At 41.5% G+C, this 13,663-nt stretch overlaps 1 protein-coding gene across 1 annotated transcript in view; it reads left to right on the forward strand.

Moving 5' to 3' along the window:
* Positions 1–10,336, forward strand: part of LOC307003207 (uncharacterized protein) — a 12,792-nt gene extending 2,456 nt beyond the window's left edge. The window contains exons 2-13 of the mRNA XM_079621386.1: positions 125–240; positions 2,807–2,963; positions 3,148–3,340; positions 3,522–3,623; positions 4,143–4,244; positions 4,764–4,865; positions 5,385–5,486; positions 6,006–6,107; positions 6,627–6,728; positions 7,714–7,980; positions 8,846–8,968; positions 10,158–10,336. Coding sequence (XP_079477512.1) covers positions 132–240; positions 2,807–2,963; positions 3,148–3,340; positions 3,522–3,623; positions 4,143–4,244; positions 4,764–4,865; positions 5,385–5,486; positions 6,006–6,107; positions 6,627–6,728; positions 7,714–7,980; positions 8,846–8,968; positions 10,158–10,196 — 1,500 coding nt within the window. The 5' untranslated portion in view covers positions 125–131 and the 3' untranslated portion in view covers positions 10,197–10,336. The remainder of the gene's footprint in view (positions 1–124; positions 241–2,806; positions 2,964–3,147; positions 3,341–3,521; positions 3,624–4,142; positions 4,245–4,763; positions 4,866–5,384; positions 5,487–6,005; positions 6,108–6,626; positions 6,729–7,713; positions 7,981–8,845; positions 8,969–10,157) is intronic.
* The last annotated feature ends 3,327 nt before the right edge of the window (positions 10,337–13,663 follow it).

Genomic DNA, 13,663 nt, shown 5'->3' on the forward strand with positions numbered 1-13,663 from the left:
TTTGTATTAATGTCTGTTTATTTATTTATTTTACATAATAGATTTTTTTTGTGACTTGCTATTTTTCAAAAACCTTTTTGTGAGATTTGCCTTGACTAAGTACGAATTACAATTATTTTCACAGAGCCATTATGTCCGCAAGGAGGAGGAGAAAGAAGCCTATAGACGATGCAAAGACATACATTCTGTCTTGCACTGACAAGGATGGGTTTATGCCGAGATTCATTGACACTTACAAAGGTAAGTTGCTGAAGATTTGTTATTTTTTTTGCCTTTGTCAAAGACAGACAGTGATCGAAGTGAGTGTGATACTTTACAGCCCAGGCAAGATTGTCAGAGTGCTTTGTCAGAATATTCTACTGAAGTGTCCAGAGAAGTAGAGCCTATTGCTGTGGTAGACTAGCTGCAGTTTAGAGTTTAAGGCAAATTTTCATCTTGATTGATCCCAAATAAGTGACATGGAAAGGAAAGGGCGAAGTTAATAGGGATAAAACATCTGCATTATAAAACATTAAAAGTAGATGTCGTCATTCACATGTATGAATTTCAGTTCTTTTCTTGTTGTTTCCCTTGGCCTGTTGGGTCTTATTTTTCATTTACTGAGCTCCTAAGGTTTTTGAAAAGCATTCGTTTTGATTTTTAAAATGATGCAGGAACCATGAAGTAGCACTTTCTTCTTCTCTGTTTCTGCTTCAGCATACAGTTTTTTCCTCACAGTCTCTGGGTGTCAAACCCCAATTATTACAAATTTGTAATTAATAAAGTTATTGCACTTGAGAATCCGAATTTCAATGCACCTTTCGTTCACTGCAACTTAAAGTCCCACTCCGATCATCTTTTGAGCTATTTTAAAGTGTTCTCAGTGGTCTTTAAATTATGATTATGCAGTTTTTAGCCCAAATCAAAAACATGTGCTCTTTTCCAGGACTTTGCTTCTGCAGAGCGGCAGTAGCTCATTAGCAATTCGCCTCTGCGTTGTGGGCGGAGCCAGCGCTGCGGTAAATTATGAAAGCTAATACCAATATCTCTCTTCTTAGCACTGCAACCCACTAAAGCACACAGGTGTTGATCCTCCATCGTCTTCTCTACTCCTCAGAACCTGAGTGGAGTGGGGCAGGAGCTTGTGGCCCCCCCCAGAGTTATTACATCACAACTCCAGTCTGTTTTAGGCTGCCTTATAGTGACTGCCATTGGTTCACAGCCATTTGAATGCAGAAATACTCAAAAATGCAATTTTGGGCTTAATTTTCTAAAGATATGTCCTCTAGCTTTAGAAAAATGCCACAAGAACATGTTAACAACACGAAAAACATGATTTTCATCGGAGTGGGTCTTTAAAACTCATTTGCACAATACATTATTTAACCAGTCTCTCTATTTGTTGTATATACGTTTATTATATTGCTTTTCTGTGTCCTATATTTATTTTGTAAATCAGGATTACTTTCTGTTTTTTATATTGCTATTTAATATTTAGTTTCATGCCTTGCTGCGGCTACAATGTAATTTTCCAGTTTTGGATCAATATAGTACATCTGTCTGTCTGTCTATGTCAAAAGTCTGAGTTGCATGATGTTCTTACGCTTCACTGGTGTTACCTGCACTAAATGGTACACGGCACTCTCAGTTTAAAGGAGTCATAACCTAGTATTACCTTGGATACCCACGCTCTATTATAGTCTTTCAGGCTCTTCTAAAAAAATTAACACAGAGCTCCTCTGACCCTTATTTCTGAAGGCATTATTGTCTCGCGAGATCTGATGCGATATTTTGGCTGTCGTGGACGGTCATTTTAATAATGCAAATGAGGGGCGCGTTGATTGGTGGCAGGAAAGAGGGGGGTTGACACCGCAGGTAACTTCAGCATATCATTCCAAAATGACATCATGGCGCAAGTTGTGAATGAACCCGACCTGGCCGCAACCTACGGGATTCAACCGTAAATGCACGAGCCAGACTCTGAACCTGAGCTGGAAAGGCAAGATGTAGAGTCGATGGAAGTGAGATCAACGTTTGCTATCATGTGGTGTTTTTGCCTTGTTTCACGTTGTGGTTTTTTAGACATTCAAATTTGTGAACGATTCCGGCGTAAAATGATTAGCACAGACACAGACACCTAACGTTAAGCCAGTGGGAAGGGTTGTAGGAACCGCGTCATTAAAAATTAATTTAATCCACTGGTCCCTGACAGCTTGGTCCGTTCTTGGGAGAGAAAACACATTTAAGTTACATGTTGATTCTGGCAGTCAACAACAGAGCAACTCACGTGTGCGTAACTACGTTTCTGCATCTTTCGCGACTAAATATGAGGGGGAGAGGGCGGGCTTCCTGCAGCATAGGTCTGCGGTGTCCATATATGGTGTATCCAGAAATTAAAATCTCGTGTTTGAGTGCGCGTGCACGTGGGCTGGTTTACGAACCCTGGGGTAAACGAACGCTTCACTTTTAAATATCAGGTTCCCGGCCAGTGTATAATCGTTAGGCAATCATAACATACATTGATTCTCGTGGAAAAGTGAAAATTACAGGTAATGACTCCTTTAAGGGAACCGAACAGAGCATAGACAGGACCTCAGTAATGCATTAATGTGGGTGGGTCTGCATCAAAAACATTTTTTGGCCACATAAAGTCTGATCAAAAAAGCACTTTACCTGTAGAGTGTGTATCACAACTGGGAGAGTGTTGAGCATTGTCTGCAGGTAATACACTGACTAGACGCAAGAACCTCAACCTCACTTTGAAAATACTGTAGTATCTCTTTTTGAGTCCCAGAATGAAATGTTTAATTATTATATATTATTGTAGGAAGAGGAGTGTTTGCCGCACACCCCATTGAACCCGGGGACTTCGTGTTGGAGTACAGGGGTAAACTCCTCACACAGGAGGAATGCAAGTCAAGAAAATACTCCGAGATTGAAAGCACATTTCTCTTTGACTTTCAGTGGCAGAATCATCACTTATGGTAAACATTGAAAGATGGATGTTTTGTATTGATTTAGAGAAATTATGAGTTAACCCTGAAACAAGGGTTTAATACTTGATGAATGAATGAAGCACAAATACTCTTAAATTCTTTTGAAAATAACTCTTTCAATAAAACTTTTAAAAGAATGTAAAACTATTACCATTTTTCTGATACTTTTCAGCCTGGATGCATCGGAAGAAGATCGATCTCTCGGAAGATTGGTCAATGACAACCAGAAAAATCCAAATTGCGTTATGAAAAAAATCATAGTTGACAACAAACCCCATTTGTGCCTTTTTTCTCTGAAGAAAATAGAAATAGGAGATGAAATTGATTATAACTATGGTGATTCAAAATGGCCTTGGCGCAGTAAGGTGAGTTGGTTAGATGAAGTATAGAGATTTCTTTATTTGAATTTTTTGTTGCAAAAGCAAATTTTGTATTTCTCCAATATTAAACATGTTTCTAATATTACTCTTGACTGTCTATGGAAATGCATTTAATCTTTGATCTGTGATGTGTGTTAAAATGAGTTCTTCTTTATCTGCAATCCAGTTGAAAAAAACCCAAGCTCCAGCCGCAGCAGTAGAGAATGAGACCAGCCCTGTTCCTCAGACGCTAAATGATGGACCAAACCCAGATCAGACCTGCACACAGGTAAAAGTACATTCAAACGCATTCATCTATGCTGACATGTGGTTGTGTTCTATTACTAAAGTGGACCAATGCTTATGTGGCTTTATATTGGCTGTTAAAGGCCAGGTAATGTCACACACACCGGCATGTTTCCAGTCATGTTCTTATGGGGTCCTTCCATCTTCCAAGTACATTTGTTTCTCTAGTCTCTCCTTTACACACTCATGTGTCTGTAGTCTGACCCATGTGGGGCCCTTCCGTCTAGTTCTTACTGTAATTGTTTTTAATGCACTATGGCAACACCTGACATGACCTCAACTGTGATTTTCACATTCGTAATTGTATACTGTATCTGAGCCGTTCGTTGTTTTAAAGCAATATTTTGATTTGATCCACTGCAAACTCCTGGAATAGACGTGAGCTGCTTTTTAGTCCATGCTCTCAGTTGAAGTTCAGTGCTGTTTCACCATTAGATGACCTTATTAGCCTGTGAATGTCTCTTCAGACAGTTTTGAGACTCTTCTTGTCTGTCTATTTCAGGTGAAAGGCCTTCAGACTCCTGCCACAGCAGTAGAGAATGAGACCAGCCCTGTTCCTCAGACGCTAAATGATGGACCAAACCCAGATCAGACCTGCACACAGGTAAAAGTACATTCAAACGCATTCATCTATGCTGACATGTGGTGGTGTTCTATTACTAAAGTGGACCAATGCCTATGTGGCTTTATATTGGCTGTTAAAGGCCAGGTAATGTCACACACACCGGCATGTTTCCAGTCATGTTCTTATGGGGTCCTTCCATCTTCCAAGTACATTTGTTTCTCTAGTCTCTCCTTTACACACTCATGTGTCTGTAGTCTGACCCATGTGGGGCCCTTCCGTCTAGTTCTTACTGTAATTGTTTTTAATGCACTATGGCAACACCTGACATGACCTCAACTGTGATTTTCACATTCGTAATTGTATACTGTATCTGAGCCGTTCGATGTTTTAAAGCAATATATTGATTTGATCCACTGCAAACTCCTGGAATAGACGTGAGCTGCTTTTTAGTCCATGCTCTCAGTTGAAGTTCAGTGCTGTTTCACCATTAGATGACCTTATTGGCCTGTGAATGTCTCTTCAGACAGTTCTGAGACTCTTCTTGTCTGTCTATTTCAGGTGAAAGGCCTTCAGACTCCTGCCACAGCAGTAGAGAATGAGACCAGCCCTGTTCCTCAGACGCTAAATGATGGACCAAACCCAGATCAGACCTGCACACAGGTAAAAGTACATTCAAACGCATTCATCTATGCTGACATGTGGTTGTGTTCTATTACTAAAGTGGACCAATGCCTATGTGGCTTTATATTGGCTGTTAAAGGCCAGGTAATGTCACACACACCGGCATGTTTCCAGTCATGTTCTTATGGGGTCCTTCCATCTTCCAAGTACATTTGTTTCTCTAGTCTCTCCTTTACACACTCATGTGTCTGTAGTCTGGCCCATGTGGGGCCCTTCCGTCTAGTTCTTACTGTAATTGTTTTTAATGCACTATGGCAACACCTGACATGACCTCAACTGTGATTTTCACATTCGTAATTGTATACTGTATCTGAGCCGTTCGATGTTTTAAAGCAATATATTGATTTGATCCACTGCAAACTCCTGGAATAGACGTGAGCTGCTTTTTAGTCCATGCTCTCAGTTGAAGTTCAGTGCTGTTTCACCATTAGATGACCTTATTAGCCTGTGAATGTCTCTTCAGACAGTTCTGAGACTCTTCTTGTCTGTCTATTTCAGGTGAAAGGCCTTCAGACTCCTGCCACAGCAGTAGAGAATGAGACCAGCCCTGTTCCTCAGACGCTAAATGATGGACCAAACCCAGATCAGACCTGCACACAGGTAAAAGTACATTCAAACGCATTCATCTATGCTGACATGTGGTGGTGTTCTATTACTAAAGTGGACCAATGCCTATGTGGCTTTATATTGGCTGTTAAAGGCCAGGTAATGTCACACACACCGGCATGTTTCCAGTCATGTTCTTATGGGGTCCTTCCATCTTCCAAGTACATTTGTTTCTCTAGTCTCTCCTTTACACACTCATGTGTCTGTAGTCTGACCCATGTGGGGCCCTTCCGTCTAGTTCTTACTGTAATTGTTTTTAATGCACTATGGCAACACCTGACATGACCTCAACTGTGATTTTCACATTCGTAATTGTATACTGTATCTGAGCCGTTCGATGTTTTAAAGCAATATATTGATTTGATCCACTGCAAACTCCTGGAATAGACGTGAGCTGCTTTTTAGTCCATGCTCTCAGTTGAAGTTCAGTGCTGTTTCACCATTAGATGACCTTATTAGCCTGTGAATGTCTCTTCAGACAGTTCTGAGACTCTTCTTGTCTGTCTATTTCAGGTGAAAGGCCTTCAGACTCCTGCCACAGCAGTAGAGAATGAGACCAGCCCTGTTCCTCAGACGCTAAATGATGGACCAAACCCAGATCAGACCTGCACACAGGTAAAAGTACATTCAAACGCATTCATCTATGCTGACATTTGGTGGTGTTCTATTAATAAAGTGGACCAATGCCTATGTGGCTTTATATTGGCTGTTAAAGGCCAGGTAATGTCACACACACCGGCATGTTTCCAGTCATGTTCTTATGGGGTCCTTCCATCTTCCAAGTACATTTGTTTCTCTAGTCTCTCCTTTACACACTCATGTGTCTGTAGTCTGGCCCATGTGGGGCCCTTCCGTCTAGTTCTTACTGTAATTGTTTTTAATGCACTATGGCAACACCTGACATGACCTCAACTGTGATTTTCACATTCGTAATTGTATACTGTATCTGAGCCGTTCGATGTTTTAAAGCAATATATTGATTTGATCCACTGCAAACTCCTGGAATAGACGTGAGCTGCTTTTTAGTCCATGCTCTCAGTTGAAGTTCAGTGCTGTTTCACCATTAGATGACCTTATTAGCCTGTGAATGTCTCTTCAGACAGTTCTGAGACTCTTCTTGTCTGTCTATTTCAGGTGAAAGGCCTTCAGACTCCTGCCACAGCAGTAGAGAATGAGACCAGCCCTGTTCCTCAGACGCTAAATGATGGACCAAACCCAGATCAGACCTGCACACAGGTAAAAGTACATTCAAACGCATTCATCTATGCTGACATGTGGTTGTGTTCTATTACTAAAGTGGACCAATGCCTATGTGGCTTTATATTGGCTGTTAAAGGCCAGGTAATGTCACACACACCGGCATGTTTCCAGTCATGTTCTTATGGGGTCCTTCCATCTTCCAAGTACATTTGTTTCTCTAGTCTCTCCTTTACACACTCATGTGTCTGTAGTCTGACCCATGTGGGGCCCTTCCGTCTAGTTCTTACTGTAATTGTTTTTAATGCACTATGGCAACACCTGACATGACCTCAACTGTGATTTTCACATTCGTAATTGTATACTGTATCTGAGCCGTTCGATGTTTTAAAGCAATATTTTGATTTGATCCACTGCAAACTCCTGGAATAGACGTGAGCTGCTTTTTAGTCCATGCTCTCAGTTGAAGTTCAGTGCTGTTTCACCATTAGATGACCTTATTAGTTCCTGTTCGATGTTTTAAAGCATCTTTTTGATTTGAATTTTGATTTTAAATATTTTAATTTGATGCACTGAAAACCCCTGTAATGGTCAATTGGACCATGGACCAATGCTCATGGGGCTTTAAAGTAGTCAGGTGACCTTATTGGGTTGTAAAGGCCAGGTAATGTAACACACACTGGCATTTTTCCAGTGCCATTCTTGTGGGGCACCTTTTAATGCATTATGGTAACATCTGTGGAGAAAAAAGAAGAAAATCTGCATACTGGGTTAAAGCTCACAGTTACCTTTTTTATTGACTAAAAAACAAACGTTTCGATCCAAATGGTCTTCCTCAGGCAACTATATGATAGTATTGTAATACTATAGTATAGCTGTACACTGATTTTAACATTTATAATTGTACACTGTCTAAAAGGGCTGATGTTCACATTTCTGGATTTAGATTTTTAGTCAGACCATGCCATGTTTCTTTGGCCAAACTTTCTAATTCCATACTTACTGAATTTTTGTTTATTTTTAGGTATTTACTGTCCAAGGATTTTCACTGGTTGATTATCCAGATAGTGATGAAACTGATGAGGATGGTATGGAAAACGAACCTCCCACCCCACACCTGGATGTTATTATAGGGCAGAATGATATTGGCCCAGATGTTTCAGATCATTTGTACGAATCAGATGAAACTGTTGTGAAAGAAACTTGTGATGAGGCTTCTCCAAGCAACCATTCCAACAATCAATCGGATGATGAACTTGTTCCACCACTGAGACGCACAAAAAGCATTCTGGTAAGCCCCAAAACACATTTTAACAATATAATTAACTTGTTTATGTGATCAATTTTGTGCCACTAGTAAGCGAATTTGAATTATTTTATATTTGAATGGGAATCATTCACTTTGAACCTGAATCGATTGTTTTGAACAATTGCTTTTAAAATCTGAATCTAAATGGACTCATTTGAAATTGAATCTATTGGATTGGCATAAACACCTTTAGGAGTGATGTCCAGTGATCAGCGCTCAGGTGTGTTCTTAAAAAAAAAAAAAAAAAAGATACAACGTGCCCAGTGGTGTAGGCTACTGGTCAGCCAGCATACCGGGACAAACCCCGGTAGGCCGACGCTATCACTCCCGGACGCCGCAGCCGGTCTCTGTTGCCAAAATCCGGTCGCGTCCTCCTCCTCGCCTGGTGCATTAATTATCAATTAAATAGAGATCACCAACAATCAATCAGTAATCATTTATTAGAGAGCTCAACTCTTCTTTTCTGACTGATTGCTGATTTTTAATTGATAGGGAGACAATTGTGAGGTGAGGAAGACGCTTCGGAAAATTTACTAATCTCTCCCTCTCTCTTGAGTAGTTCCATGTCTACAGGAATGACACCATATCATTATGATGAATCATTTGCTGTGAAGTCATTCAATTTAACAATCAAATGCATGAAAACTGAAACGTTACTCTTTTTTTAATAATTTTGTCAACGTTTACTCCACCTGAAAGGCAGTTTGGACATGGGCCTCAGCAGGTGGATGGAGGGGTAATATTGGTCAATAATTTTCATAGGTGTCTAGCTCACCTGACAACCTCTGAATGGTCTCCCTATCAATTAAAAATACAGCAAAATATCTCCATGTCTCCCTTTTTGCAGATGGACAGAGTACGAGATTTTACCCACAGTCTCTATGATTCAAGTAGCGACGGCGCAGAGGAGACTCCTTTTTTTAAGCCTGAAAGGGATTCAAAGAAGCTGAGAAGAAGGTCTTGCCGTCCCGTAAGTCTTGGGGGGGGGGGGACAAATGTCTGTTGCTCTTGCTAGTGAGTCTGATGGGGATTCTTCTAATTTGTAAATTTACTTGTACTGAAAATGGTCCATACACATTTTTCTTAATTTAATATCCTGAGCCTGTTCAATCAGTATACTCAGGTTTTTTATATTTAATGTTGCAAAAATAGTTATTAACAGATGTGTGTTTGTTTTTAAAGATTCAGATGAATCTCTTTGAATCGGATGACTCAAACTTAGGTAGCGAAGAGGAGTATATTCCAAATCCCAAGGATGAAAGCACAGAAAGTGATAGCAGTATGGAATTAACCCTGGAAAAGGAAAAAAAGAACAAAGGTGCATCATCCAGTCAGAGCAAGTTTAAGCCCAGAGAGAGAAGAAGTAGATCCTCCCGAGAGAGTGGAAGCGAGTCCTCCAGACAGAGCAAGTCTAAGCCCAGGGAGAGTGGAAGTAGATCCTCCAGAGAGAGTGGAAGCGAGTCCTCCAGTCAGAGCAAGTCTAAGCCCAGGGAGAGTGGAAGTAGATCCTCCCGAGAGAGTGGAAGCGTGTCCTCCAGACAGAGCAAGTCTAAGCCCAGGGAGAGTGGAAGTAGATCCTCCCGAGAGAGTGGAAGCGTGTCCTCCAGACAGAGCAAGTCTAAGCCCAGGGAGAGTGGAAGTAGATCCTCCCGAGAGAGTGGAAGCGTGTCCTCCACACAGAGCAAGTCTAAGCCCAGGGAGAGTGGAAGTAGATCCTCCCGAGAGAGTGGAAGCAAGTCCTCCAGACAGAGCAAGTCTAAGCCCAGGGAAAGTGGAAGTAGATCCTCCCGAGAGAGTGGAAGCGAGTCCTCCAGACAGAGCAAGTCTAAGCCCAGGGAGAGTGGAAGTAGATCCTCCCGAGAGAGTGGAAGCAAGTCCTCCAGACAGAGCAAGTCTAAGCCCAGGGAAAGTGGAAGTGAATCCTCTAGTCATAGCCAATTTGACTTTAGCCAGAGAAGACTTTTGGAAAGATGTCATGATCCCACACAAAGATTTCCAAATAGCAGAGTTGATGGGAATGAAAAGGAAATAGCAACATATTCTGAAAACGATGTTTCAGTGCCCCTGGAAGAAGAGCAGTATATCATTGTCAGTCCAACTTTAAAGAAAGATGATGGATCCAGAAGCTATAACAAGAAACATTTCTGCTTTTATTGCAGGAAGTTTGTCCAGAAAATGTCAAGACACTTGTGGCGTAAACACCAAGATCAATTGGATGTTGCGAAAGCATTCAGTTTTCCAAAAAACTCAAAGGAAAGAAAACTACAATTGGACTACATACGAAATAAGGGAAACTTCGAGCACAACAGTCATGTTTTGGAAACACAAAAAGGAAAACTAATCCCATGTAAACAACCGGGGAAAAAATCAGATGGACATAAATTTGCACATTGCATTCACTGCTATGGGTTGTTCTCAAGAAGAGCGATGTGGCGGCATTTCAAGGTCTGCAGCTTCAAACCCAAAAGTACTAAACCAGGTAAAAATAGAGTTCAGGCATTGTGTGCTTTCGCTGAACCTTCTCCATCGGAATATACAGACGCGTATTGGAAGTTCTTGAGTGTAATGATTCAGGACAAGATTGCAGTTGCAATTAAAGGAGACAACTGCATCCTCAATTATGGGTTCAGGTTGTTCAAAAAGAATGAGAAGATAGTTAGTCAACACCAGTATATACGCCAAAAACTGAGAGAACTTGGCAGGCTTTTATTGGAAGCTAAAAAAATCATGCATGTGAAGACCATTCAAGAACTCATCAAACCTGAACAGTACTCCCAGGTTGTCAGAGCTGCAAAGAACCTATCTGGATTCAGTGAGGAAACTGGCATATACCAATGTCCCTCTCTTGCACGCAAGGTAGGACACAGCCTGCATTCGTTGGCTATGTTTATCAAGTCCGAAGGACTGAAAAAGAAAGATAAAGAAACCATTAAAGATGCTGAGGAGTTCGCACAGTTGTATTTAGAGAGTTGGAGGTTTGATATTGCAGGCCAGGCATTAACCCAGCTTAACCGGGCCAAATGGAATGCACCGCAACTTTTACCTCTTACACAAGATATCCAAAGGCTACATTGCTATCTAGAAGAAAAACAGCAGCAACATCTCAAAGATTTAAAAGAACATCGTTCATCCACAAATTGGAAGGAACTTGCAAAAGTAACGCTGACTCAAGTTATGCTTTTTAATCGGCGGAGAGCAGGTGAAGTGTCCCGAATGCGCCTGTCTGCATACTTATCGAAGGACACATCAGAGGAACAAGGAGATGTAAATTTGGCCCTCACAGCGCTTGAGCAGAAGCTCTGCAGGCATTTTGTGCGAATAGCAATTGTTGGAAAAAGAGGAAGGAAGGTTCCTGTTCTTCTAACCCCATTAATGAGACAATCACTTGATGCTCTTACTGAGAGCAGAGAAGAATGTGGGGTGCTGAAGGACAATGAATATCTGTTTGCATTGCCAAAATCTGCCCATTACCTCAGGGCTTGTGACTGCATGAGGCAATTTGTCAGTGAATGTGCTGACATAAAAAATCCTCAAGCGCTAACATCAATTCAACTGAGGAAACATATTGCTACCCTGTCTACTGTATTGAACCTCAAAACCACTGAACTCGACCAGTTGGCAGACTTCCTTGGTCATAATATCGCTGTTCACAGGAAACACTACAGGCTTCCAGAAAGCACCCTCCAATTAGCCAAAGTAAGTAAAGTCCTCCTGGCAATGGAACAAGGACGCCTAGGAGATTACAAAGGAAAGAGCCTCGATGAAATACAAGTCGATGTGAATGGTAATTAACTTTATATTCTTGAAGACACACTCATTTGAGAGATAATACTACTGTTGTATACTCTTGCAGATTGCCCATAGTTTCAGCTTTCCAAACTAAATTTTTTATCAATTATCATTTTAGAGACCATTGACATGGAGGGACCTTTAGCAGAGGACATTGAAGGTATGTGTATACCATGTTCCTAAATTGATTCTAAATGATCCATTTTAGATATTATGTGTATTGTATTCTTAAGTTATTTCCCTCTCCAGATATCAGTATGCTAGGAGATGATGGGACAGACGATGAGGTCAGCATGTCATCCACGGAAGAATGTACCTCCACATCACAAAGTCAAAACCAGGGAGTGTCTGCAACCGGTGAGCTTGAACGCAATTCTTACCTTTCGTGCATTTCACACAGCACGTGGCAAAAATGTTAACATCAACAACTCCACCTCCCTCCTTTGTCCCACCCACCTCTTTCTCCTGCAACTCTGTCAGGAGACCTGTCTGATGCAGAGGCTGCACAATCAGTCAAACACAACCCCAGTTTTAAAACTGAGCACTGCGTCAGTACTGCCTGAAATTACAAGTACCATTAACTTTGAGGTTAGCGTGAACCCACCTATTGCTTATAGGTTGCTCTAATCTCTCGGCACAGACTTCATACAGGGATTGCACAGCTACTCCAACACGTCCCTGTCACTACAGAACATCTGGAATGTGCGCGATAAGGTGATGCAGGACAATTCCCTGAGCACATTATCCAAGTCTGCTTCATAGCCGCAAACAGACTCCACGGTTGTCCGCATTGCTGAGCAGTGACCGCACTTGCACTGCAAAGGGTTGCCGACCCTTTTCTCACTGTCATCTCCGTCCGGAGCCGCTGCAGCTCCCTCAACTTCCGCAAAAACGGGCCTCTCAACCCTCCTCCTCATCACTGGCTCAAACGCATATGCCATCGGGTTAGATGACATCAAATAAACTCGTACAGCCTTGTCGTCTTGACATGTTTCCTCCTCGTCTGTGTACTCATACTCAACTCGCTGTAACTGTGTACTCGTCTCGCTGTAACTGTGTACTCGTCTCGCTGTAACTGTGTACTCGTACACAGTTGAAGAGGAAAAATGTTTGAGTAGACGTGCAATCCCTGCGTGAAGTCAACCTATAAACAGTAGGTGAGGGCACACTAACCTAAACGTTAATGCTACTTGTAATGTCAGTAACAACAGTTGCTTTCTGTCTGATGAAATCAGTTCATCTTATATTGTCCAACATACAATCTTTTCGGCACACAGCTACTTCAGCACTAGTGGACTGCGTGGGACGGTCTGTCGTCCGTACACTATATGAGGAAATATACTGCTTGAGTGCCACTATCCTTTAGGTCTTAGATGTTTCCCTGCTGCAACACACCTGATTCATTGTGCAGAGCTTGGCAACAAGCTGTTTGATCTATTTAATTTGAAGCAGGGAAACATCTCAGACCTGCAGAATAGTGGCCCTTGAGGACTGGAGTTGCCCATACCTGGGCTAACATGACAACTAATATTTTCACGTCTCTAGTCACTTGAAAAGAATTTAGGACGATAGGAGACGGGATGAAATAAACTGTGTCTCTCTTTAAGAGACACAGATCCCATATACCGACTTCTTGTTAAGTGCCTTGAGACGACATCTGTTGTGAATCGGCGCTATATAAATAAACTAAATTGAATATACTAAATTATTTTATAAAATAACACAACCACTGTACTGACGGCTATTACATATTTCATGTAGTGTATACTACAATAAAGTAATTTCTTTGTCCAGATGTCAGTATGCCAAGAGAAGAGGGGTCAGAAGATGAGGTCAGCATGTCATCCCTGCAAGAATGTCCCTCCACATCACAAGT

The sequence above is a fragment of the Phoxinus phoxinus genome (genome assembly GCF_949152265.1).
Source record: "Phoxinus phoxinus genome assembly, chromosome: 8".
In the NCBI taxonomy this organism is placed as follows: Eukaryota; Metazoa; Chordata; class Actinopteri; order Cypriniformes; family Leuciscidae; genus Phoxinus; species Phoxinus phoxinus.